The following is a 25,430-nucleotide window of genomic DNA, read 5'->3' as shown; positions in this document are numbered from 1 at the left end:
CTTCAGAGTCTACCATGGAATGATGTTGCTTCTAAGAAGGACAGTTTAAAGTAGCAATAGTTTACAGTCAGCCCTCCGTATCCACAGATTCCGCACATGCAGATCTGGAGGGTGGGAGGGGGCTGACAGTCCCTTATGTGACATGTACTACACTATTCTCTGTAATGGACTTGAGCATCCTTGGATTTTGGTATTGGCTGGTGATCCTGGAAGCTGTCCCTTGCAGATACCAAGGGACAGCTGTATTAGGAAAACTTGGGGAGTGCAGGAGGAGGAACATTAGAAGTTAAGCTTGCACGTGGGCCTCAATGGAGGCTGTTTGGAACGTGAGTCGACTTGGACAGAGGCAGTGGCTCGAGACAAGCGCTTTTTTTAAAAAAATATTTCAAGGATTATTTTCACAGATGATTATCATACAGTATTACAATGTATTATGTGCAAAATTCCATTCAAAAAATCATTTACAAAAGGAAGTACAACACAGTATGTGTTGAGGGTTCTAGATGTACAGCAAAAGCTTAAAAAGGGACAAGGTACAAAGCCAACCAAATTAGATGACTATGCATCTTTACACAGTACAATAACATGTTTTTGTAACTACCTGTGTTATGTTGATACGAGACCCTCATCCTCTGTGCAAACTGCCCCCCGCCCAAGGAGGTTTCGTAAAACAAAGGCTCTTCATTAAAAAAAAAAGGAAGGAAGGAAGGGAGGGAGGAATGGATGGAGACACTCACTGAACTGAGAGGTCCTTCATGCACCACATCGGACAGTCTTCTCAAAAGCCTGCTGTTGAACTCGGGAGCTTGTACCTTAAATGTTTATTTAGTACATATACATACACGTGAGCCAACCTAGAACCTGGCTGGGGGTAGGCAGCAAACGATCTCGGGACACCTGAACCATCAGATGCAATTCTCCAGCTCCGAAGGATGGATCCTACTGTTTCATGAACCTCAGCTACCCTGCTTGGGCGTCGTGGCTAAAGGTGCCCTTGGCCACGTCGGCCTGTGGATGGCTCCGTCACTGAACCGAGTGATCCCCAAGGAGGTGACTGCTTTTCAAGCACAGGCACGTGGAGGCCAGAGGCCAGGTTCCTAACTCCCCTCTTTGGATGCACCACTGGGAAGCCTCGCGTGTCTCCTGGGAGGTGGTGAGCTCTTCTTCCCCGTACTCCTCGGGGTCGGCCCCCTGGAACTTCTCGGCACAGAGCTGACACACGTCCTCCGTGGTGACATCAGGCCTCAGGAGGAGGGTCTTTCCCGCGCGGCCACTGTTGACATCTTGGAATGCAGGCCGGAGGTAATTCTGAGCGTCGTCCACTGAGGGGATGGTCTGGTTGGTGAGACAAGCGCTTTTGAACGTGGTCGTACAGGAGCTGTAACTGAGGCCGGAGGAGGGAACGTATTTCCCGAGGAAGAGGGTGCAGGGCAGGAGCCATAGATGCTGTCACCCCGGGGGAAGACGAGGGGGAGGAGGGACCAGGGGCCTCCAGGGACAGGCTCAGGCGGGGGAAGGATGGGGCGAGGGTCACGCCTTTGAGGTCAGTGAGTAGGTGGTGGGAGGACTCGAGGCCGCAGGGGTACCTGCGGAGGAGGTGATGGGGCAGCAGGTGATGCCTTTTTCTAGAAGGTGCTCAGTCCTACAAACACTCTTCAGCCCAAGCCAAGCATACTCTTTCCTGCATTTCTGACTTCGTACCGATCATACTCTCTCTTCCGTGCGCTTCGTCCATCCCTCCAGTGTCCTCCCGGCCACCCTGAGCAGGGGACCCGGGCCACCTCTTCTCCATCTTGTTACCTCGGCCCCCCAGCCCAGGGCTCCGGTGGGAAGAACCCGCAGTTCTTTCTCTCTAACTTTGAAAGAGACAATCCCTCGGGTTTAGATTGTTTCCACAAGAAGGGGGGGGATCTAGTATCTGCTGCAGTAGAGTGTGTTTAGGAAAGAAAGGGCAGCCCTCGTTTAGTTATCTAACTGATGCTTTTTGGATTCAGAGTGCACCTCTTCATCTGGCTGACTCCTTCCCTCTCTTCCTCTTTGACATGTTTATTGAGCTCCTCCGGTATACAGTGTGGATAGAGGAGGTGAAGGAAAGAGCCGAAATCTCGACTCCTCATGGAGCGTACAGTGGTCAGACCACTGTCCATATGCTTCATTATAAACTGGTGATAAGTCTGCGAAGTTCAAGTGCAGGGGACCGGGAAGCAGACCTCAGGGAGACCTGATCGCGTGCGTCTGGTGAGGGCTGGGTGTGCAGGAGGTGTCAGGAAAGGCTTCTTGGAAGCAGTGATGTTTGAGCTAAGATCTGAAGGCTGAGGAGGAGTGGGGTAGGCCAAGTTCCTTTGGCAGAATGTGGGTTCTGAAAATTATGTGAGCGCCTTTGCCAGTGGATAGTAAATCATTCACTGCAAGACATAAAATCCCGTTCAGATTAGCTTGGGTAAGTGGGGGGTTTATTCCATCACCCTGACATCTGACGGCAGGAAAGCAAACTGCAGCTGCCCCATCGCTGTGCTGCCCCTGCCACCAGTGACTGCACCGGCTCCTGTCAGTGGCGTGATGTCTGGAGCTGGGACCAGCATCCAGGTTTCTGTGTCCCAGTCTGTGATGGCTTTGGAAGACCCCAACACTACCTTCTAGCTTCAAGCCCGCTTTTAGTTGCTGGTTTTCTGCTTTGGGACTTGCGGACATATTCGACTTAAATGGTCTGTTTTTGAGCCAAACGAGTCTGTTCCTTATTTGCCTCTTGAGTGATATTTACCTGAAGTAAAGACGATATGGACAGTCCTAGAGAGAAACTTGAACTGATTTCGGTTTTGGTAAATCTGAGAAGCCTCTCTCTAGACGTTGCACAGGTCGCGTAGGCGGCGTGTAGCTCTGAGAAACCACAAGTTAAAAACGGCCAGTGGCGTAGCCTGTCCCCTTCCGCCCCAGGGGAGTGCCAAGGCTGAGGCTTACTCCCTGCAGACTGTCCGCCAGTGAGTGTTCCCACGCAAAAGGGGGTGCTGCCCGGACTTGATGACTTTGGGGGTGGGGGTAAAACCCCCTTTCTTTTTCGGCTGCGCCGCTTGCAGGATCTTAGTTCCCCGACTAGGGATGGAACCCTGGCCCTCGGCAATGAAAGCGCAGAGCCCTAACCACTGGACCGCCAGGGAATTCCCTACAATCCTTTATAAGCATTATCTCACTTGATCTGCAAAAACAGCCAGCAAGGTGGGTATTATTTAGTCTGCTTTCGGATGGTGACACTAAGGCTCACCCAGGGCGATCTTGCCCAGGTTCTCAGAGTGCAGGATGCTTCCCGCTCTCCCCGAAACCCAGCCCTGCCTCTGAGCCCGGCTCTGCTCTCTGCATCCTTGTGAGTAGCGGGTGCATCAGCCTATGTACATACAGCTCCTCTGATCCTCACAGCCTCCCAGGGACAGGGGAAGCGGGGCTCAGGTAAAGGACCTTCCTGAGAGCGCAGTTTGTAGTTGATTCGTCTTTTAGATCCGGGAACCCTCCAAAGACCGGGCTCTTTTTTTTTTTTTTTTTTTTTTGATTTTTTTAATTGAAATGTAGTTGATGTACAATGTTGCGCCGATCTCAGCTGTACAGCAAAGTGACTCAGTTATACACATATAGACATTCTTTTTATATTCTTTCCCATTATGGTTTATCATAGGATATTGAATATAGTTCCCTGTGCTCTACAGTACGACTTTGTTGTTTATCCATTCTAAATGTAATAGTTTGCATCTACCAGCCCCAAACTCTGAGCTCTTAAGTGTTAACTTTGGCATGTTCTGCTTCTAGCATTTAACCAAAAAAAAATCACAGTTTCCTTGTGGATTGATCCAGAACGTACAGGCAGCATGCGTGGAAGGGTGCCTTCAGTCTCTCTCTGGTCCTTCCCAGGTTACCCCTCTACCTGGCCTCGCTCTTCATCAGCCTCGTTTTCCTGCTGGTGAATTTAACCTGTGCAGTGCTGGTGAAGACGGGCACCTGGGAGAGGAAAGGGCTCGTCTCCGTGCGTGTGGCCATCAACGACTCGCTCTTCGTGCTGTGTGCTGTCTCCCTGTCCATCTGTCTCTACAAAATCTCCAAGATGTCCTTAGCCAACATTTACTTGGAGTCTAAGGTAAGGTGGACATGTGGTCGAGATCCCGCTGCTAAACTGGTTCTCAAGAGTTCCCTGGTTTGCAAACAGAACTCACCCAGTGCCTCTCACACCTGACCTACAAATGATGAGCCTGGTTGTGGTTGCCAGAAGAGGGAGCCGTGTAGTTCCTTGAATTTTGTACGTGAGGAGAGTTGGCTCTGGGTGGCTCGCGGTGTACCGGGGTGTGCAGAGTTGCTGGCAGAGAGCCAAGACTCTGTTTTATGGATACAGCGGTTCAAGTGACATTTTAAAGGACCAATGGCATTGATTGTGCCACTAATATTAATAGAAACACACACCTAGTGTTCCCTGCGTTCCCGGCACTTTTATAAGCACTCGGCATGTGGAAACGACTGTAACCCTCACGACTCTATGGGAGTAGGTATCACTCACTTGATAGACAGGGAAACTGAGGCAAAAAGAGGTCAGAGGCTCGCCCCGGGCTACACAGCCAGGAGACGCAGAGCCAAGACTCGGTCTCCGCAGCCTGGCTCCGGGGTCTGGGGTCTGTCCTCTCCACCACCCTGTCGTAGTGAAGGGAGACTCAGATCCAGGCTCACCCCTGCCTTGGCTGTGCCCATGAGAGGGTCCCCCTTAAGAGTGGGAACTGCTCCCGGGGTTCAGGACATCAGGCCTCTCATGGTGACAGTTCAGAGATGGAGCCAGACAGGCTGTGTGTTGGGCTGCAGCCCACAGACCTGCAATCCCTGTGCATAACCAGCTTCAAGACCAAAGAAAGAGCCCGGAGTCAGCAACAGAGATGTCAGTGGTTTAATAGATGGGGGAGCTTACACGTGTGAAGCAAGGTCCTGGAGAAACACCCCACCGTGTGCAGTGGACGGCAGGCAGGACTTGTTGGCAGTCTTCGCTCCCGGGGCGGGGGAAGGGGAGATTACCAGTTAAGGGGGGGGATTGACATCCAGTGGGCTCCTTAGTTACCAGGGAAACCAGCAGAGGGGCCCCTTGATAAGAACAATCACCAGCTGGGCCCTGGGGCAAGTATGTAGGCAGGTCGGTCCTCTGAGTAGGTGTAGGTGAAGCAGGCCCTGGTCAGGCAGGGGATGGACAGAGGGCAAGAGAACAGCCACCCTGAGTGGCCTGACCGTACACTGGGAGAGGGCAGCTCCTGCCCGTCCTCTTGTTTAGCTGCTGTGCCCCCCACCCTAGGGTTCCTGTGTTCTCCTTTTCTTCCCCCAGAGTTACAAAGAGGGGCAGGTCCACTGCCTGGAACAGGGGTTCTGAGGTGCCCCTCACCAGCCTGGTCCTCGACTCTCCCTCCCTGAGAAGCCTGGTGGCGTGTGGTGGTCAGGAGAGACGCCCTGGGCTCTGGCTGGCCGTGCGACCCCAGGCCCACCAGCCTGTCACCCCATGGAGCCTGGGCTTTCTCATGTGTAAAGCAGTTGAGTGATTTCACAGCTCCTCTGCTTCGGAAATTCAGTGATGCTGTGCCCCGTGGCACCCCCTCTGCCTTCCTTGCCTCACGGCCCGTGTGGCTGTAACATCTTTGGTCTGAAGACTTGAGCAGCCATGCCTTCCACGATCCTGTGTCTTCAGGAGTGATCAGTAGATTAAAGTCTGCGCCTCCAACTTCAAAAATACAAAGTCTTCATCAGGGTGTCCTGTGATGTGACTGAACTCTTGCAGAATCCCAGAAGTTACTGTGGCAGCGTCGTTTTTTGATTGAGAAATGTCGGCAAATTTTAGACGTAACTTTGCCTTGACTTTATTATTCATAGTGTCTCCTGTATAAGGGCTAGTGAAGGCTTTTTAAAAACAGGATTGTGATTTTTATAGGAGGGGTCACATTTTAGATTGTCAAAGTACCATTTAGATGATCCCTATGGCAAACAAGCTAATAAACTACCACTGGCAAAATAAAATACTAGCTTAGATTTAGTTAATGACTTTCAAACACAAAACTCAAAAATCGATGTCAGGTTTTTAGTTAACCGTTTCTAGCCAGGGGTCATTTAACTGACTTTGGAAATTGATAGCTTCGTAAATGGGGGCACAAATGACCCATTTGCACAGAATTGCAAGCCCTGAGTCACATGGGGACTCCAGCACTCCCGCCTGGAAGATGCTGGGTCTTGAGGAAGTACTCACCGCCCAGACCCACTGTCCACAGCAGCGCTGTCTGCCAGCCGCCATCCCTCTGAGGTTGTTTTGTTGTCCTCAAGCCAGGGGCCGGGCGCTGGGCTCATAAGCTGAGAGGGTCCTTGGAGCTGAGCAGCGGCGTTTAGAGATTTAACCAAATAAGCCATCTGACTTTCTTGTTCTTCCAAACCTAGGCCTTAGGCAAATGGCTCATATTTTCAGGCATCTCCAGATCAAGTCCCAGGTTTTGAAGCATCTCTATGAAGATAATTTGAAGTTTGGGATGGGTGTGGCGTGAGGTGAGGTTTGCAGTTGGGTTTAAGGTCTGAGGGTGGAGGAGAAGCTCGGAGGAGACGGCAGTGCCTCTGAGATCGAAGCTTTAGCAGGTCCGAACACAGCCCGTGTTCTGGGAGGGGGCTGGGGTCCTGCGCCTGGAACGGGTGCCCCTCTCATGGCTCCTGCTCTTCCAGGGATCCTCCGTGTGTCAGGTGACTGCCGTCGGTGTGACCGTCATCCTGCTCTACGCCTCCCGAGCCTGCTACAACCTGTTCATCCTGTCGTTTTCTCAGAGCAAGAATGTCCATTCCTTTGATTACGACTGGTACAATGTGTCAGACCAGGTCAGTGGGCGCCGACGAGGGCCACCTGATTGGTGGCTCTTTGCTTTGCAGCATCCCACGTGGCAGAGAGGTGTAAGCTCCTTGATTCTGCTGCTAAATAGCTGGGTGACCTTGAGAGTCACTTACCTGGGTGGTGTCTGCACCCTCACCTGTAAAGTGGGATCATAGTTCCTGCCTTGTTCAGCTCACATGTCTTCTGAGAAAACTAGGAAGCACACACACACACACACACACACACACACACACACACACTCTTCCTTCTCCTTTCTACTTTCTGGGGCTTTTGTCAAGCAGTACTTAAATTTTTTATGTGCTTTCATATAAATGTAATATGATGTTATTAAAGGGTGAAATTTGCAAAGGTAAAAACAAATTGTATCCAGGTTTCAGAAAATACATAAAATTATGAAGTTTTTTTTAATGGAGCATGTAAACTAACAGCATTTGAGGAAATGTAGACAAAAGTGACCAAGAATATTAAGGTGTTAGTAAGAGCCCATTTTATATCTCAGTATGAAACTCTTTCTTTTTTATAATGTATTCTAGAAATTCATAAATTATAAAACAAATGAACAAAGGTAGTGAAATATAATCTGGCATCCATGTTCACAAAAGCTCAAAATAAAAAAGAATGAGAATTAGTGTTCTCTCATTTGAGAAATATCGATTCTTCGTCTCCAGCCCTGGGCAAAGTGCTGGGGACACAAAAAAGAACAGACCTAAGCCTCCCAATAGGAGTTTGTGTTTGCTGAGGAAAAGAGCCACACAGATAAGCCATTACAATAAAGAAATAGAAACGTCTATAGTAGGAGTCTATTGGATTGAATGGCAAACGCTCCTGAGATTTTCCTGGAAAAACACTGAATACCCAACTCTAGACAAATCCACTTCTAAAATCCCAGAAGTGCTCAAACCTTTCACTGAATTGCACTGAATTAAGACTGGAGGAAAGAATAAAATGACCGTGATAAGTTAAAACTGTGAGGACAAGATGAAATCCAGAAGAGGCACATGCAAGATGTTATAATTAGAAAGGATAAAAACCACCACAACCACCACCGCCGCCCGTCACCCAAACGAACAGCACAAATATAGGATGGGGGGGAGGTGGGCAAAGCACTGCTGAAGCTGTGTCCTGTTGTGAGAAATCAAATATATAAAGATCTAAACGTTCAACAATGATAAATTAGAAACTTATTCATAATACATAGAGGATTTTTATTGTGGTAAAATATACAATACGATCGACGGTTTTAATCATTCGTAAGTGTCCAGTTCAGAGGCGTTCAGTACATTGACAGTTGGGCAGCCATCACCACCATCCATCTCCAGAACTTCTTCATCTTCCCAAACTGAGACTCTGTCCCCATTAAACAACATAGATTTGGTTTTAAAACAAAATAATTATTTCAACGTTTCTTTCAATTAAGAGCTTATAACGAACTTAAAATATCACAATTTAAAAAATTCTGTTGTTTTGGGGATATCTATTTATTTATACATATCTAGGTCTGTGTGTTGCAACCAAAATAATCTAGGAGCAAGCAAAACAGACGGCCCCAAGTTGCGGGTTATTTATGTAGAACGGAAGCAGCACACACAACACACTTTTGAGACATGTAAGTAGAATTTGAGATGCAGAGTGTGAGAGTAATCTTTCTGAAGCAGAGCATGATTGGCTTCGGTTACTGTACTTTACACACGATGTAGTAGAGAAGGCACAAGGATTCTGTTCAGGGGATCGGCCCTTTACGGTTTGATGTTGGTGCAGTCTTCCTTTGACATGACGGCCTTTCTGATCGACTTGCCCAGCAACAACCTCACACACCTTCCGTCTGCCCTGCAGAGAGAAGAGCTCTGCTACACCACATCCGCTCAGCCGTCTCACTGGTCCGGCAGGTAAACATCCTGGACTCAAGAGAATTTTTTTCTAGGCAATCTAGCCTGCAGTAAAGCTTTAAAGGGTAAAGCATAGGATGTGGTTAATGTGAAGTTTAAAAGCTGACACGTTTATCCCAAGGGTGAGCCCAAGGGCAACACATGATCCGCTGCTCTCAAGAATCGGGAGAAGGCAACACAACAGTCTCATTACTCGGTTGTTGAAGAAAAGGAAATCGGCTTAGAGACTTAATTTGGATGTAAGGAAGATTCTTGGAGGGTGAAGGAATAAAACATCAGAGATTGGCAGTGTCTGTCTTTGAATATTTTGAAGAAGATAATTATCTATCCTGTCTGGTTTAAATAACTCCCCACCTGAGGTCTGGACCATTAGTAGTATCTGATTTCAACATGCACATTTTTGGGGGAAAGAATTACAGTGTATTAGATTTAGTCTCTGTCATGTTAGAAAGAATCGAATCAAACTTATTTCCTCTGCCCTCAACCTAGTGACTCTCTTATTTTCTTCTCTTTTCAACAGGCAGATTTGAAGAATCAGCTGGGAGATGCCGGATACATAGTATTCGGAGTGGTCCTCTTTGTGTGGGAACTCTTACCTACCACCTTAGTAGTCTACTTCTTTCGAGTTAGAAATTCTGCGAAGGACCTTGTAAGTAAACCACTTTGTATTTGCAGAAAACATCTCCTAATTCTAATCACAAAGCATACAGTTGGAATTTTTTCTTAGATTTTTCAATAGAGAGCCTCTTCCATCCTATTCTGATATGAAAAGTTCCTTGTCTATTTAATTGAGACTTTCTTTTCCCTTAAGTATCTTTTGAGGGAAATTTGTTTTTCAGTTTAGCTTTATTTTACCAAAAAAAAAAATTTAAGTTGCATCTTGAGGCCTGAGGACAGTGATGAACTTTGTTTTCTAATGAAACAGCCACCTCACTAGTATTTGAGCCTTGACTTGCTGTGAACCAAAGATAGAAGCTTTATTTTAGCAAAGGAAAATAGAATGGTAATTCAGCTCTTCACCCCTGTGTTGTGCTGGATGGTGATTAGGGGGTGGAGTGATAGGGAGACACAACCTTATTGTGAAGAATGCTAAAGTCACTCGCCCAGTTTGGTCACGTTTCTGCTCAACCAGCTTCATATAAATGTCTTTATGGGGGCGGGACAGAAAATGCCAAACCCGGTAGAGTGAAGAGGCTCCTGGAAGCTTTGCTCCCTGAATTATTCCATCCATAGCTAGTGGTAGGATTTTGAATCACTCATCTGTGAAGCCCACAGAAAAGTATAGTGAATGGTTTTTGGCCAATGTAAGCAAAGTGTGGGTGGCAGGGAAAGCATAGATACAGTAACCAACCTGTTTTGTGTTTTATCTTGTGTTTTGTTTTGTTTTGTTTTCTTATTCATCTCTGGATAGTCACTAGTGAGCCAGGAATAGAAAAAAAGACCCAAAAAGTAACACTGGAGCAGGGTGGGTAGTGGAGAAGCACAGCCTGACCAATGGGCCCTTGAAGACAGAGTGTGTGGGCACTGTTTTCTAGATCTGAGAGTCAGTTTCCTCGCCTTTTATTATTTTTAGCTTCAGGACAGCAGTTCTGTGCTGTCTGACCTTTACTGGCATTGGGAACACCTGGAGGCTTCTGTAAAGTCAGACCCAAATGCTTCCCCATCAGTGGCAGAGAAACATGGGGTAAAGGTGGGCAGGGGACTCCAGGCCAGAGTCTAGTGCCTTGTTTTCTTTTTCTCTGAAGACAGACAGTTGAAGCTTTCTGGAAAGAGCCTCTTAACAAATATCCCTGAGCTCACTGTGCTTCTCCTCGGCTCCATGGGCCTTCTCACCACTTCCTAGTGTGACGGAGGCTTAGGAACTACACTCCCTAAACCCAAGGCAGCCTGAAGGAGAGAGCGCACATCTGAGTCCTAAGGGGTGAAAGACCGTTGTTCAAAGTACTATTTTTTTCCTCTTGATATTTAATGTTCTTTCCATCACATCTCTGTTGATTAAAATGAAAGAAAAAAAAAAAAAGAAATAGTATAAAGAATCATCCTGGTTGAGTTTCAAAGTACTATTTTATTACGTGAATACAGAATAATAGGGATGGTCTCATTTGTACTCTTAGATCTCACTGTCCAGGGAAACATGTCAGCCTTAACACACTCTCTGTGTATGTATACAGAGTTACTTGGCTATTGTGTTTGAATATATTTACTGTTTAGGGTATTATCTAGAGCAGTGGTTCCCAAACTTTTTGGCATCAGGACACTTTACACTGATACATTATTATTTGTTGTTTTGTTTGTTTTTATTGAGGTATAATTGATATAACATTATATTCGTTTTAGGTTTACAGTGTAACGATTTGATATTTATATATATCGCAAAATGATCACCACAATACGTCCAACTAATGTGTCGCCACACATAGCTTATCAGTTTTTTTTCTTGCAGTAGGAACTTTCAAGATCCAGTCTTATAACTAATTTCAAATATGCAATACAGTATTAACTATAGTCACCATGTTGTACATGAATCCCCATGACTTATTCATTTTATAACTGGAAGTTTGTATCTTTTGACTTTCTTCACCCATTTCACCCACCTCCCACCTCCCACCTCAGGCAACCACCAGTCTGTTCTCTATATTTGTGAGCTTGGGGTTTGTTTTTAGATTCCACATACAAGTGAGATCATATGGTATTTACCTTTTTCTTTTTGTCTTTTTCTAGTTGACTTATTTCACAGCATAATGCCCTCAAGGTCCAACCATATTTTTGCAAATGGCGAGATTTCATTCTTTTTTCTTTTTTTTAAATTTTATTGAAGTATAGTTGATTTACAATGTTGTTAATTTCTGCTGTACAGCAGTGACTCAGTTATACATATATGTATTCTTTTTCATATTCTTTTCCATTATGGTTTATCAGGAGATTTCATTCTTTTTATGGCTGAATATTTCTAGTGTGTGTGTATCACATTTTCTTTATCCATTCATGCATTGGTGGACACTTGGGTTGTTCCCACATCTTGGCTATTGTAAATAATGCTGTAGTGAACATGGGGGTATATATATCTTTTTGAATTCGTGTTTTCGTTTTCTTCAGATAAATATGCAGAAGAGAAATTGCTGGATCATGGTAGTTGTTTTTAATTTTTTGAGGAACCTCCATAGTGGCTGCACCAATTTACATTCCCACCAGCAGTGCACATGGATTCAAGGATTCCCTTTCCTCCGCATCCTCGCCAACACATTTCTTTTTTTTTTTTTTTTTGATTATAGCCATTCTGACAGGTATGCAGTGATACTGATTGTGGTTTTGATTTTTATTTCCCTGATCATTAATGATATTGAGCATCTTTTCATGTAACCAGTTGGCCATCTTCTTTGGAAAAATGTTCAGATCCTCTGCCCATTTTAAAATCAGATTGTGGTGGGTTTTTTTGTTTTTGTTTGTTTTTTGTTTTGCTATTGAGTTGTATGAGTTCTTTATATATTTTGTATATCAACCCCTTATCAGATCTAGGATTTGCCAATATTTTCTCCCATTCAGTAGGTTGCCTTTTCATTTTGTTGATGGTTTCCTCTGGTGTGCCGAAGCTTTTTAGTTTGATGTAGTCCCACTTGTATATTTTTGCTTTTGTTTCCTTTGCTTTTGGAGTCAGATCCAAAAATTGTCAAGACTGATGTCAAGGACGTTATTGCCTATGTTTTTTCTAGGAGTTTTATGGTTTCAAGTCTTTCATCCCTTTTTTTAAAAAAATTAATTTATTTTTGGCTGTGTTGGGTCTTCACTGCTGTGCGTGGGCTTTCTCTAGTTGCGCTGAGCGGGGTCTACTCTTCGTTGCGGTGTACGGGCTTCTCATTGCAGTGGCTTCTCTTCTTGCGGAGCACGGGCTCTAGGCGCATGGGCTTCAGTAGTTGTGGCTCGCAGGCTCTAGAGCGCAGGCTCAGTAGTTGCGGCGCATGGGCTTAGTTGCTCCACGGCATGTGGGATCTTCCCGGACCAGGGCTCAAACCCATGTCCCCTGCATTGGCAGGAGGATTCTTAACCACTGTGCCACCAGGGAAGTCCCTTTCATCCCTTTTGAGTTAATTTTGGTGCATGGTGTAAGATAGTGGTCCAGTTTTCCCAGCACCATTTATTTAAGAGACTGTCCTTTCCCCATTGTATGTTCTTGGCTGCTTTGTTGTAAATTAATTGACCATATATTCTTAGGTTTCTTTCTGGGCTCTCTATACTGTTCTGTTGATCTGTTTCTATGCCAATATCTTACTGTTTTGATATACCTTCATAATATAGTTTGAAATCAGGGGACATGATGCTGCTGGCTTTGTTCCTTTTGCTCAAGGTTGCTTTGGCTATTTGGGGTTACACTGATAAATTATTGAGGACTCCAAAAAGTTTGTTCGGAGGTGTGTATGTGTGTGAGAAGAATTTTAAATGCTCATTTATTAATTCATTGTAAATAATAAACCCATAGCATGTTACCATAAAATCTTTTTATGAAAAAGAACTATATTTTCCAAAACAAATTAGTGAGAAGAGTAGCATTGTTTTAAAATTCTGTGGCTCTTTTTAATGTCTGGGTTAATAGAAGACAGCTGGATTCTCATATCTGCTTCTGCATTCAGTCTGTAGTGATATGTTGTTTTGGTCGAAGTATATGAAGAAGATCCAGCTTCGCAGAGATACATAGTTGCAAAAATGAGTATTTTAATAGCTTTTTTATTAGCATAATTGTGAATATTCTTTAATATACACTCAAACTCAACAAGTTGTGATTTCTTAAAAGTTAGCTGCAATATGGAATCTAAAACAATATCACTGAACTTTTCAGGTTGTGTTATACATTAACATCCATTGGTTTAACCTTGCACTTTGAATGGATCTTTTACCCATGCATGGTTTTGTATTTAATACCATGCATTGGTCATTTGGAAAATTCTGGTTTATTGAGTTATACAGATCTTCCAAAAGTTGTTTTTATTATATAATATCAAAAAATATCTCTCTCATTCATTAATATTACCACTGATCATCAGAAAAATCTTTAAATATTGGGAAGCTGCCAAGCTCATGGTGGGGAATACAAGTTTTCCAAAGCTTTAATTTTTGCTTCAATGCTCAAATTTGATCAGTGACAACAAATACTGTCTCATGTTTTCCTTGAATTGACAGCTCAGTTCATTCACTTTCGAGACAACGTCTGCCAGATGCCCACGTCTGAAAAATCATGGTTGTCATGAGTTTTCAAGTTGCATGAAAAAAGTAGCTGCAGCTCAGAGGTGTACAGGTTCTTTTCCTTATAATAAAATTGGTCAGTTTTTCCTGCTTCGTTAAGACCTTCTTAAGTGAACCTTTTTCTAACTGTGATTGTGTAATGGGGGAAGAACCTGGTAACTACTAGCGCAGTTGGTGCCACTGCTTTGAAATCTGCTAAAGCACCAGCACTTTTACCGCTTTTGCGCCATTGGTGCCAATGTGAACACAATGGAAAAGGCAAATAGAATCTTAATATGCTAATTATGTAAATAGGTATGACCTTGTCAATCCTTGAAAGCATCTGGGGGGGTGGCCTCCAGCAGTCCGTGGACCACACTGGTAACTGCTCATCTACAGTAGCATGTTAGTGAATTAAAATGATTCTTTATGCCCTAAAGGACATTATCTCCTAATTCATCCTGAGGGAGTGAATTCATGATAACAAAATCATAAATAGAAAACCCTTTCCCATTTTTATATCATGCTCAGGAAGTTAAGTCTCATTAGCAGGTAATCTGAGTGTCAGATCTGGCTTGGTGAAGCACCAGTGTTCATAAAATACCCTTGGGCAAGACAACCAGGGTTAATGCCATTATTAGACACAGAACTTGCTAAAAATAGCTAACAGTTCTATGGCATTTATAGATGCTAGGCACTGTTCTAAGCACTTTAAATGTATTAAATTCTTTAATCCTCACCATAGCTCTGTAAGGTGAAATCTAGTATTATACTCATTTTGAGATGAGGAAACTCAAGCTCAAGATCCCCACGGCTAGTAGGAGGCAGAGCTCGGATTCAAACCAAGGCAGCCTGGCTCCTAAGTCCGTGATTTTATTTTATTTATTTTTCTTTTGTTTCTTTTTGTGACTTGTTTATTTCAGTTAGCATACGAAGTCCACGATTTTAATTCTGTGCTGCACTGTGGCTTTACTTGGCATAATAACGTTTGGAGAAGAAATTAAATTCCTAATGACTCAATAATAATCCTATTACTATCTGTAACTTCTATAATTGCTTGGAGAAAAAGGTCAAATATTCTTTTGGGGGGAGATTTATAATTTAACTCATACTCATTGACTTTATTTATTTATTTATTTATTTTTTTTCATTGACTTTAAAAGAGCACATACTGTAGGTGGGGCATTTTAAAAAAACGTTAACTACCATTTGTATCCAAAATACAGTTGGTATAAACAAGCCTCCACACTTGGCGGCACTAGAGCTGGTGTAACAGGATACTCGAGGTGTGGCTGTTTGCCATCCACGTCAGAATCCCGAGGGGTGCTTGGTGTAAGTACTGATGCTTGGGCAGTGTTCTGGACCCAGTTCAGAATCTCTGGGATAGGTTCTGGGAATCCACAGTTTAAATAATTTAATAAGTACCCAAGTGATTTGAATGCACTGTAAAGTTTGAGAATCTCTATCCATTTCATATACATATATATTTTTTTAATAGCTTTATTGAGATATAATTCCCATACCAAACAATTCACCCATTTCACGTGTATAATTCAGTGGTTTTTGGTATATTCAGGTATGTGCAATCATCACCACAGTTTTTAGAACATTTGTATCACCTCAGAAAGAAACTCCATACTCTTATCTGTCACTCCCCATTCCCCTGCCCCCAAGCGACTACTGATCTACTTTCTGTGAATATAGATTTCCCTATTCTGGACTTTGATATGAATGGGATCATACAGTATGCCATTTTCTGTCACCGGCTTCTTCTACTTAGCATAATGTTTTCAAGGTTCATCCAAATTGTAGTATGTATTAGTACTTCGTTCCTTTTTATGGCCAGTTAATATTTCTTTGTATGGATGTGCCACATCTTGTTTATCCATCCACTGATGGATATTCGGGTTGTTTCCGTCTTTTGCCTACTTATGAATAATGCCGCTATGAACATTCATGTACAAGTTTCTGTACATATGTCTTCATGTCTCTTGGGTATACATCTAGGAGTGCAGTTGCTGGGTCATTTGGTCACTCTAGGTTTAACTTTTTGAGAGACTGCCAGACCGCTTCCCACGGCGAGTGCACCACTTCGCATTCCCAGTAGCCATCCTCCCCAGCACTTGCTGTTATCTAACTTTTTGAGTCAAGATGCCCTGATAGAGATCTCATTGTGGCTTTTGATTTGTATTTCTGTGATGACTAATGATGTCCAGCATTTTTTATGTACTTATTGGCCATTTGTATATCTTCCTTGGAAAAATGTCTATTCAGATCTTTTGCCCACTTTTTAAAAAATCTTTTAATTATTTTTCTTTGGCTGCGCTGCGTGGCTTGCGGGATCTTAGCTCCCCAACCAGGGATTGAACCTGGGTGCTTAGCAGTGAGCGCAGAGTCCTAACCACTGGACCACCAGGGAATTTACTATTGAGTTGTAAGAGTCCTTTATATATTTTAGATATAAGTCCCTTGTAAAGATATATGATTTGCAAATATTTTCTCATTCTGTGGCTGTCTTTTCACTTGATGGTATCTTTTGACGGAAAAACGTTTTTAATTTTGAAGTCCAGTTTATCGGTTTTTTTGGTTTGTCGCTCATGTTTTTGGTGTCATATCTAAGAATCCTTTGCTAAATTGTAGGTCATGAAGACTTGCCCCTATATTTTCTTCTAAGAGTTTTATAATTTTTACTTTTTCGTTTAGGTCTTTGATCCATTTTGAGTTACTTTTTGTATATGTGTGAGGTAAGGGTGCAACTTCATTCTTTGTATAGACGTTCTTGAACTGCTATAAATAGTAAATTTGAAGGTGTCCCACCTTGTGTAAGTTCCGCTTTGCTTCCTATGTTTGGCTAGATGAGTCTTAGAAAAGCAGAAATTCACATATAGATACCCATCCTATAATAACCTTTTTTCATACTCTATTGGTTAACTTTTAAATAGACCACTAGGGACTTCCCTGGTGGTCCAGTGGTTAAGACTCCATGCTTCCACTGAAGGGAGTGCGGGTTCAGTTCCTGATCGGGGAACTAAGATCCCACATGCTGCACCGTGTGGCCAAAAAAAAAAAAAAAAAAAGACCACTAATGATATGTACAAAGATGTCAAACAAACGTGGGATTTTATGCCAGGTTGAATCCACAAACGCGGAATCCGCATATACAGAGGACTGATTGTACTATATCATTTTATATAAGGGACTTGAGCATCCTCGGATTTTGGTATCTGTGGGGGGGGGTCCTAGAACCAATCCCCTGTGGACAACTGTAATTTTTTTTGAGAGGTGAACTCAGCTTGGGGACAGAAACAGGAGAAGCAGATTATAGAAACTGGATAAGAAACTCTCTCAAAATTTCATCATTTCATTATTTTAATTTGTTGTGAATACCCACATCATTATACAGGTTTATATCTAATTTGGGACTGTCTAGTTTGGCTGATTCGGGTATTGTCTGGTTTTTCTATAAGAGATTAAAACGGTGATAATTCACTGCTGCAAGCAGAACTCTAAAAGAAGATTTTGTCCATACTGATAAGAGAAAAAGTTAATACCGCTTAAATTAAAAAGTAACTGAAATGAACACTCCAGCTGAACAAGTGCCTCCATCCAGGTGAATAGAGCATCTTTAGTCTCCTGCAAGAAAGAGATGTTATTTCTCTTTGCCTCGTGCAAGGCACAGTGTCTGAAAATACACTGAACCATTACAATGTCTTTCTAGACCAACCCTGGAATGGTCCCCAGCCATGGATTTGGTCCCAGATCTTATTTCTTTGACAACCCTCGAAGATATGACAGTGACGATGACCTTGCCTGGAACATTGCCCCTCAGGGACTTCAGGGAAGGTAAGACCCTAGTTCATGCTGGAGGGGCGTGGTTAGGAGGCTGAGGGCCAAGCCAATGAAATGGATTCAGACTAAACGGAAATGCCCACATAAAACCCCAGAGCTGGAGGTAGGGTGAGGCCAACAGAAAAAGGAGGGGAAGCATCTGAGTAGTAAGACTAACTGCAGCCAGAGTCGAGACCCACCTCCTGAGATCGTGCGCTTTGTGACCTCTGCCAAGGCCACGGTCATGGTCTGCAAACAGGAGGTGGGGGTAGCTACTGGATTCCCTTCCCACTCCTCAGCGCAGGGACGCTTCAGCCACACTCCACTGCTCAGCGATCAGCCTGTTCCCTCTTTCAACCTGTGAATCTGGGACTTCAAGGCCAGCAGGGGCGAGAGGAGCAGAAAGGGCTGACCTAGTGCTTGCCAAGCTCCTCTCTTCACTCTGCTGTCCTCCCAGGGCCCCGGGACTGTTCCTGTGAAAGGGTAGCTTCAGGCTGAGTGGTTTTTAGAAGTGAAAGCTTATCTTATGTAATCCTTTGTGAATTTAAAAACCTACCGTTAACATATTAAGGTAGATTCTTTTTCCCCCTGGGGCAAAATGATAAAGATATGCTTGCTTTTCTGCTCTTTATTACTAAAGTAAAATCCTTAGAAAACGATAAAAGAGGTCTGAAAGGAGTCCTTGTTATAGGGACAGGAAAAGCTGGGAGAATACCTTGCTTTCTCAGTGGATCAGCGAGCAGAGAAATCCTGGTCAGATGATAGAATAAAAGATCGTGCTGGCGAGAACAGAGAGCAGAGCAGTCACCCAGCCAGCAGGTGTAAAGAACACAGATAATTGGGAAAGGAGTCAGTGAACTCCAGGACTCTGAGGTCAAAAGGTGTCCCATCTCTCTTCCCTAAAACTGTTCTCTTATCCAGTCCCCCACGGCATTGCCTGTTCGCTAGGTATGTCCCTCTGTAACCTGCTGGAGCAGCCCTAATCTCTCACGTGCTGGAAGAGACACAGCTGAGGGCGCCCTCACTACCTCTGTGGAAGACGAAAAGATCCCCTTTCCATTACACAGAGGAAAATGATGATGATAGAACAACAATAATGTACATTATTGAGAGCTAACTGTATAGTAAGATTCTGTTATAAACATTTTACAGGTATTAACTCACAGAAGCCCAACAAGGTAGTTACCAATATTACTCCCATTCTAACAGATAATAAAATTGAGGCACAGAAAAAAAATTTTTTAAATCGAGGCACAGAAGTTATTTGTCCAAAGACACACAGGTAGTGAGCTATACTCTCCATTAGGATTCAGATACAATTTGTTGCTAAAGCGTTTTGTTATACATAGTGATTGGCTGCAGTGTTACTACACTTCTGGGCTCTGTAGAGTTCAGGTGACTTTTGTGGGTGGTCTTCTAGCCACTGCGTATAGCACTGTTTAGTGGGAAAACGGGCTTCAAGAAGCTACTTTGAACAGCTTTGTGATTGTCTAGTTTATACAAAACCCCAGTTCTGTCTACCTAAAATTGGCATGTCATCAACAGTCAGCATAATGTTTCACGTCACTGAAATCTCTCTTTTTCTTTTCAAGTTTTGCTCCAGACTGCTATGATTGGGGACAACAAACTAACAGCTTCCTGGCTCAAGTAGGAACTTTACAACCAGACTCAATTTTGGATCCTGACAAACCAAGCCATGGGTAGCATCAGTTAACAAGTTACATGGACGATGCCTCAGTTGAAAATCTTCAGAAAGACTAATTTAATGACAGCTGAATTTTTAGGGCACACTTCCTTAAGAAATAGGACTCGATTTTTCTTTGTTACAGGTTTCTGATGGCTCCATAGGACTAAGCAATAATTTAGATTGATAAAAACCTTATTTTAGTACTAAAAAGTGAGCCTGGCTGCCTGTTTCAGTGAGTATAATTTAAACTTCAAAAAAATTCTGTACTTTTATAAAGATGTATTTTATATAACTTAATAATGCTAAAATATACTAGGATTTTTTGAGAATGTTACTGCAATATATGTTGTAGTTTGCACAGACTTTTATGCATAATTCACTTTAAAAGTATACAGTACATGGTCTGATGGTTTGTTTTTTGTTTTAAAGGCTTTTGGACTAAAGTATTCCTCAAATCCTTACCTCTTCAGATCGCTCAGATCCTGGTAGACTCTAAGTACAGTTGACATCTAGAAAGCCGATCGCAGCGCCAGTGTTGAAAGTTACAATGTAGCAGAGTGTCAGCAGACCACACAGTAGGTAAATTGGCTCCTTAGAGTTGTTGGAGGCATAGATGGTTGGTTCCTCAGAGAATCTCCTAAATTTTGCCAAAATTTAGTAGTCCTTTCAACAGGGCACTAACGTATACCTTCAGTGATAAGTTGATAATGTTAATAAAAACATTGATAGAATTGACTTACACTATTAAACTTCCTCTGCTGTATTCAGAGATTTTTGCACAGTTTGTTAGCCCAGTGAATCTAATACCCATCGCCTCAGGACTTCAGCAAGACTGCACCTTTCCCAGCTCACTGAACATTCATTACTGAACAACGAAGAGGTTCTCAAAAGGGGTTTAATAACAGGTAACCCTGAGTCCTTGAGCCAAAAGACTATGTGGAATCCTAACAGTTTTCTTATAGTTTCCAACCATATTTAAAATAATACTTTTTATTTTTAAGTAGCTCCGAAAGCAGCCCACTGGAAGCTGCATGTTTAAAATGGTAGTAGCACTGCAGTATCCTATAGCACGGGTCCTGCCTCTCAGCCATGTAAAAGGGCATTCCAGACAGTTGCTTATAAGTTGTCTTTCATTTAAGTGAAACACATCATGAAATACTAGTTCCCCAACCATAAATGCCATTCTAAAATCTCCAAGTCTATATATATATATATATGTGGCCTGCAGTTATAAAACTGCCTATAATAGGAGACTGTACATGGCTCTGTCAGGGAGGCTAGGGTACTAGAGAAAGTATTGTTACCAGAGAGAAAGTATCTTTCTGCTCTGCCTAGGAAATCTTACATCTCGGGACAGAGGGAGGGGCAGGTGAAAAGGAACTTATATTAGTAAGTTCTTCCCACGTAATGAAACCCATTTCTGATGTCTTCCTTCCCAGTTTGGCCTTCAGGAATAACTTGTCTCCGGGCACTGATTTCACAGCGATCAAGTCTGCTTCTCTTATCTTGATGGTATTTAAAAATCAGGAGCTCAAGTTTTCAGTGGGTCGTGATTGGGTTTTTCATGTGTACCAACACCTTCACCCTGCATAATCACACACAACAACATTCTTGCTTTTCAGTATATGGAAGAATTTGGGTCACGTATTTAAAACAGTTACTGCCAGGGAAAATTCTACACTGAAGCAAAATTTGCACTGATTATTCAGGTTACCTTAAAATATTATAAGTTGTTATTCTAAATGGCTTTAAGAACACCCTACTTGTCATACTATCTTTGTTAGTGATACTTAGAAGAATTTAAAGGCAGACTCAGCAAATGCTTAAAAATCCTTTAAATCATGCTTTCAGGAAGTACTGCAGTTCTTCAATATTAGGTCAAAACATCATGCAATCATTATACTCATCCTATGACATACAAATATCTTATTATTCTTTTATTATTGGCAAGAAAATTGAAATACTCAGCATTAACTGATAAAAACCGTAATCTATTTTTATGATTAAGCTGCTAGTATTATTTGAACTATTATTTTTTTTATCAGAAAGGATAAAAATGTTCTAAGTGCCTATTTTTCTCTTCTTCCCTTTTTGAAAAGTAATGCCTTAAAGTACAAGTAATGTAAACACATCTAAAATATGAAAAACTATGATTGTAACAAACTCTCTCTCATAGTAAATGATCACGTATACTCTGAAATGTTGCGTGTATGGCATGGAAAGGAAAATTAAAATTTCCTTTAACTTCCTAATTTACTTGTGTTGCCAAGTACACTAACAAAGCTACTCCTAGGTGAAATACTAAAGGCCAAGAGACGGCAAGGAATGGTGATTACTGGTTCTAAAATACCCAACTGTCCTCTTGTTTTAAGGCAACATGATGAAATTAAAACTCCCATAATTTGAATGTTAAAGTATGGGGAAGTATGGCAGTATCACTGAAAATTTTGTACCATCATTTAGCGAAGTCTGATTCAACACTAAAAGGCTGCATGTGAATGTTCCTGTGCATCCGCTGGAAATATGCATAACAGAGTTAATTATGGAGTTAATTGTCTAAAGAATTCCAACTGATTTGTGTACAGGCAGACCTTGGAGATAACTGCAGTTTGGTTCCAGATCACTTCAATAAAGCAAAACATTGCAATAAAGTGAATCACATGAATTTTTTTGGTTTCCCAGTGCATATAAAAGTTATGTTTACACTACACTGTAGTCTATTAAGTGTGCAGTAGCATTATATCTTAAAAAGCAATGTACGTACCTTAATTAAAAAATATTGCTAAAAAATGTTAACCATTATCTGAGCCTTCAGCAAGTCATAGTAGTAACAAATATAGTAATAATGAAAAAAGTTTGAAATATTGGGAGAATTACCAAAATGTGACACAGAGTCACAAAGTGAGCAAATGCTGTTGAAAAAATGGCGCCGATAGACTTGTGCAATGCAGGGTTGCCTCAGACCTTCAACTTGTAGAAAATGCAGCATCTGAAGTACAATAAAGTGAAGCACAGTAAAATGAGGTCTGCCTGTAAGATATCCTTCAGTGGCTCCTTTTCCTTTCTACAATTAACCCATTTAATTGAGCTGATGATTAAAACATCCGGAGTGTAACACACAGAGCTGTGGACTCGAGGAGGTTTTGATTCTTACAGTATACACACACCAGTCCCACTGAGCTATGCCAGTTCCTTCTTGAATGTGTCGGGCACATTGCTAATGACTATGCTGGTTATTGTGTTTAGCAGCTTACATCAGGCACACTTGCTAATGCATCCCCCAATTTTCTCTCTTACCAAAATCTAGAAGAACTGCTCTTTGTTGGCCTTGAACAATTAACCCCTATTAAGAGGAAAGGAATAAGCGTTAGTAAACCCTAGAGCGTGAGAAGTGCTTTGAGAAAAAGGTCCTCATTTACGTTTACATAGTATTACAAGAATATTGCTTTTACTTTTTAACCATAAAGATGAACTTATATTAGAACTAAATGGGTCTAAATATTTGAAACTATCAAGATTTCCAAATAAAGAAACTTTGTTTTAAAACAAAAAAAACTTGCTCTCGTGTCTTTAGATTACTGCATGATCAAGTATAGGGCTGATCAAAGACACATCTAATATGCATTTCTAATTTTTATTCCATATAGGTGAGAATTCTTTTTAATTGGAAGCACTTCTAACTATGCATAATGCTACTTAAGACTTCATAGTCCAGATGGAGGAGCTTTTGGAAAGGATCAAGCTAAATAGTGGAATTCTTCTCAAAGACTATAAACAAACTGATTAAAGTGAGGAAACATTTTTTTAAAGGGACCATGAGGATAAGGAAGTGGAATTCAGTGTTTATTGAGCACCTACTATGTGCTAGACCCTGGGCTCAGTACTTGAGTCTGTGGGCCCAGTCTGTGGACACAGCACCACCCTTACATTAACCCTACTCTTGGCGCTTAGCAGGTATGTATTTATGAAGAGCCCTTGCACCAAAGGGTCAAAATACCTTAAAAGTCAGCTGATGTTCGTGTGCCTCCAACCTAGATCTCTGTGTTCATTCCCCGTACCTGTCGCTCAGCTCCTCTGGGCCTGGGCACTGATGTGGGTTCATTCAGTGTGGGGTTCTGAGACTGGCTGCCAGGTCATCAAGTAGGGGTTTCAAAGTCCTCAGGTCCAAACCCATTGACTCAGCAGCTCCTAATGGTATCTACCTGGTTCCTCTAAAGCTGGATTCCGTACCTCTATCTCTATCCCTTGAGCTGTCGCTGGGACCCACCCCCTATTTTCCGAGAGACTAATCATACCTTGCCAGCATTCATTCTTTAGCCGCCAAACCTGATCTGTCCTTTTGGAGCTTTGTGCCCTACCACTCAGAATATTAGAGTCTTTTATCTCCAGAATATGCTTTCTGTCTCTGAACTTTAAGAGCCTAGTCAGAACTAGAGATGAGCTGCCTGCTCTCTCCAGCTGGACCCATGACCTGTTTCTTCTCAGCCTGTGTGAGCTTCAGAATCCCTCTCCTCTGCTGAGCCCTGTCACTCTGACCTTTCTTGACCTTTCTTCCTCAATTTCCCAGGACCCTTGCTAACCTACAACAGTCCCTCCCGTTTCTTTGCAGTCCCAAGTCATACGTGCTCCTTGAAGGCACTGATTGAGGTATAGAAAGGGTGAGTTTAGGATAACCAAATAATGCTTTACCAGTGCCATTCAATTTGTGCTACTGTATACCCTTGGTGTGCTATCCCCTTGGTGCATTCACTAGCCCAGAGTCTGGGCTTCAGGTCTGCAGCCTGAAAACCTGTTAAAGGACAGCAGAACACTTACTCATTTGGAGATATATTCTGTGAAGGAAATCCGCACGAAAAATTAAATGATATCAGAATGATGCATGGTGAATGCAGACTCTGCCCTGACCAAGGGGTGGTAGGTAGATGATTTTAATTGATTTTAATCGGCCTGTGACAACTTGATGGCACTGTCAAGCAGACAACTAAGATTCATTCACATCGAGGGGACCTTCTCCACTAGACAGGTTTCTGTGTTACCTATTCCTCTTCGACTGATACACAGTTGATTACTGAACATCGTGAAGGTTAGGGGGGCTGACCCCCAAGTAGTCAGAAATCCACATATAACTTTATAATCAGCTCTCCGTATCTCCGGTTCTAAATCTGCAGATTCAACCAACCACGCATCGCATAGTACTGTAATATGTATATATATATTGAAGAAAATCTGCATGTTAAGTAGACCCGTGCAGTTCAAACCCATGTTGTTCAAGGGTCAACTGTATTCTTCCTCTAGGTGCATTCTCACTATCAACTAGATATAACCTAGTGAGGTTATAGAATTCATAAGTTACGCGATGGCAGGGATATCTGTCAGTTTTGTTCGCTGCTGTATGCCCAGCTCCTAGAGCAGTGAGTGAATACTCAAATCCTGTTTCTTCTGGTAGATATCGCCGGGGCTTTTTTAAGGTGACTTCTTGCACTTGCACTTTTATCCACTGCATATTAATTTTAGAAGATTAATACTCATTTAAGGGCCCCTGCCTGTTTTGTTATGAATCTTTGACAGACATCCAACTTTTGGACAAAGGATCCATAATGGAGTAAAAGAGGAAATAAGGATTGTATAGCAAGATAGCTTCTAAGAATGATTTGAGAACTAAGTCTTAAAACAGAAGCACTGAGATGAAATTCTGTCTACACAGGCACCTCACGTTCTGTCTCTTTGCTCTCACCTGTTTGGGCGCTGGCAACTAGAATACTGAAATGATTAACAACAGATAATAAAAAGTAGATTTTTATCAGGTGAAGTATCAAAATAAAAGAACAGTGACACATTATGTGGTTAAAAGGGCAACCCTCCAGAGAAAACACTGAGGTGGGCAGAGTTTTTAGCATGATTCATTTGTTAAAGGATTTTTTCTTAAAGCTCCTATGGAACAAAC

At 42.5% G+C, this 25,430-nt stretch overlaps 1 protein-coding gene across 1 annotated transcript in view; it reads left to right on the top strand.

Moving 5' to 3' along the window:
- The window catches only part of GPR137B (G protein-coupled receptor 137B), a 44,995-nt gene extending 22,858 nt beyond the window's left edge, over positions 1-22,137 (top strand). The window contains exons 3-7 of the mRNA XM_061182132.1: positions 3,898-4,120; positions 6,709-6,858; positions 9,278-9,406; positions 17,690-17,814; positions 19,392-22,137. Coding sequence (XP_061038115.1) covers positions 3,898-4,120; positions 6,709-6,858; positions 9,278-9,406; positions 17,690-17,814; positions 19,392-19,503 — 739 coding nt within the window. The 3' untranslated portion in view covers positions 19,504-22,137. The remainder of the gene's footprint in view (positions 1-3,897; positions 4,121-6,708; positions 6,859-9,277; positions 9,407-17,689; positions 17,815-19,391) is intronic.
- The last annotated feature ends 3,293 nt before the right edge of the window (positions 22,138-25,430 follow it).

Source organism: Eubalaena glacialis, chromosome 1 (assembly GCF_028564815.1).
Source record: "Eubalaena glacialis isolate mEubGla1 chromosome 1, mEubGla1.1.hap2.+ XY, whole genome shotgun sequence".
In the NCBI taxonomy this organism is placed as follows: Eukaryota; Metazoa; Chordata; class Mammalia; order Artiodactyla; family Balaenidae; genus Eubalaena; species Eubalaena glacialis.
Note: the sequence above shows the minus strand (reverse complement) of the source record. Positions and strands in the feature narration are given on the sequence as shown.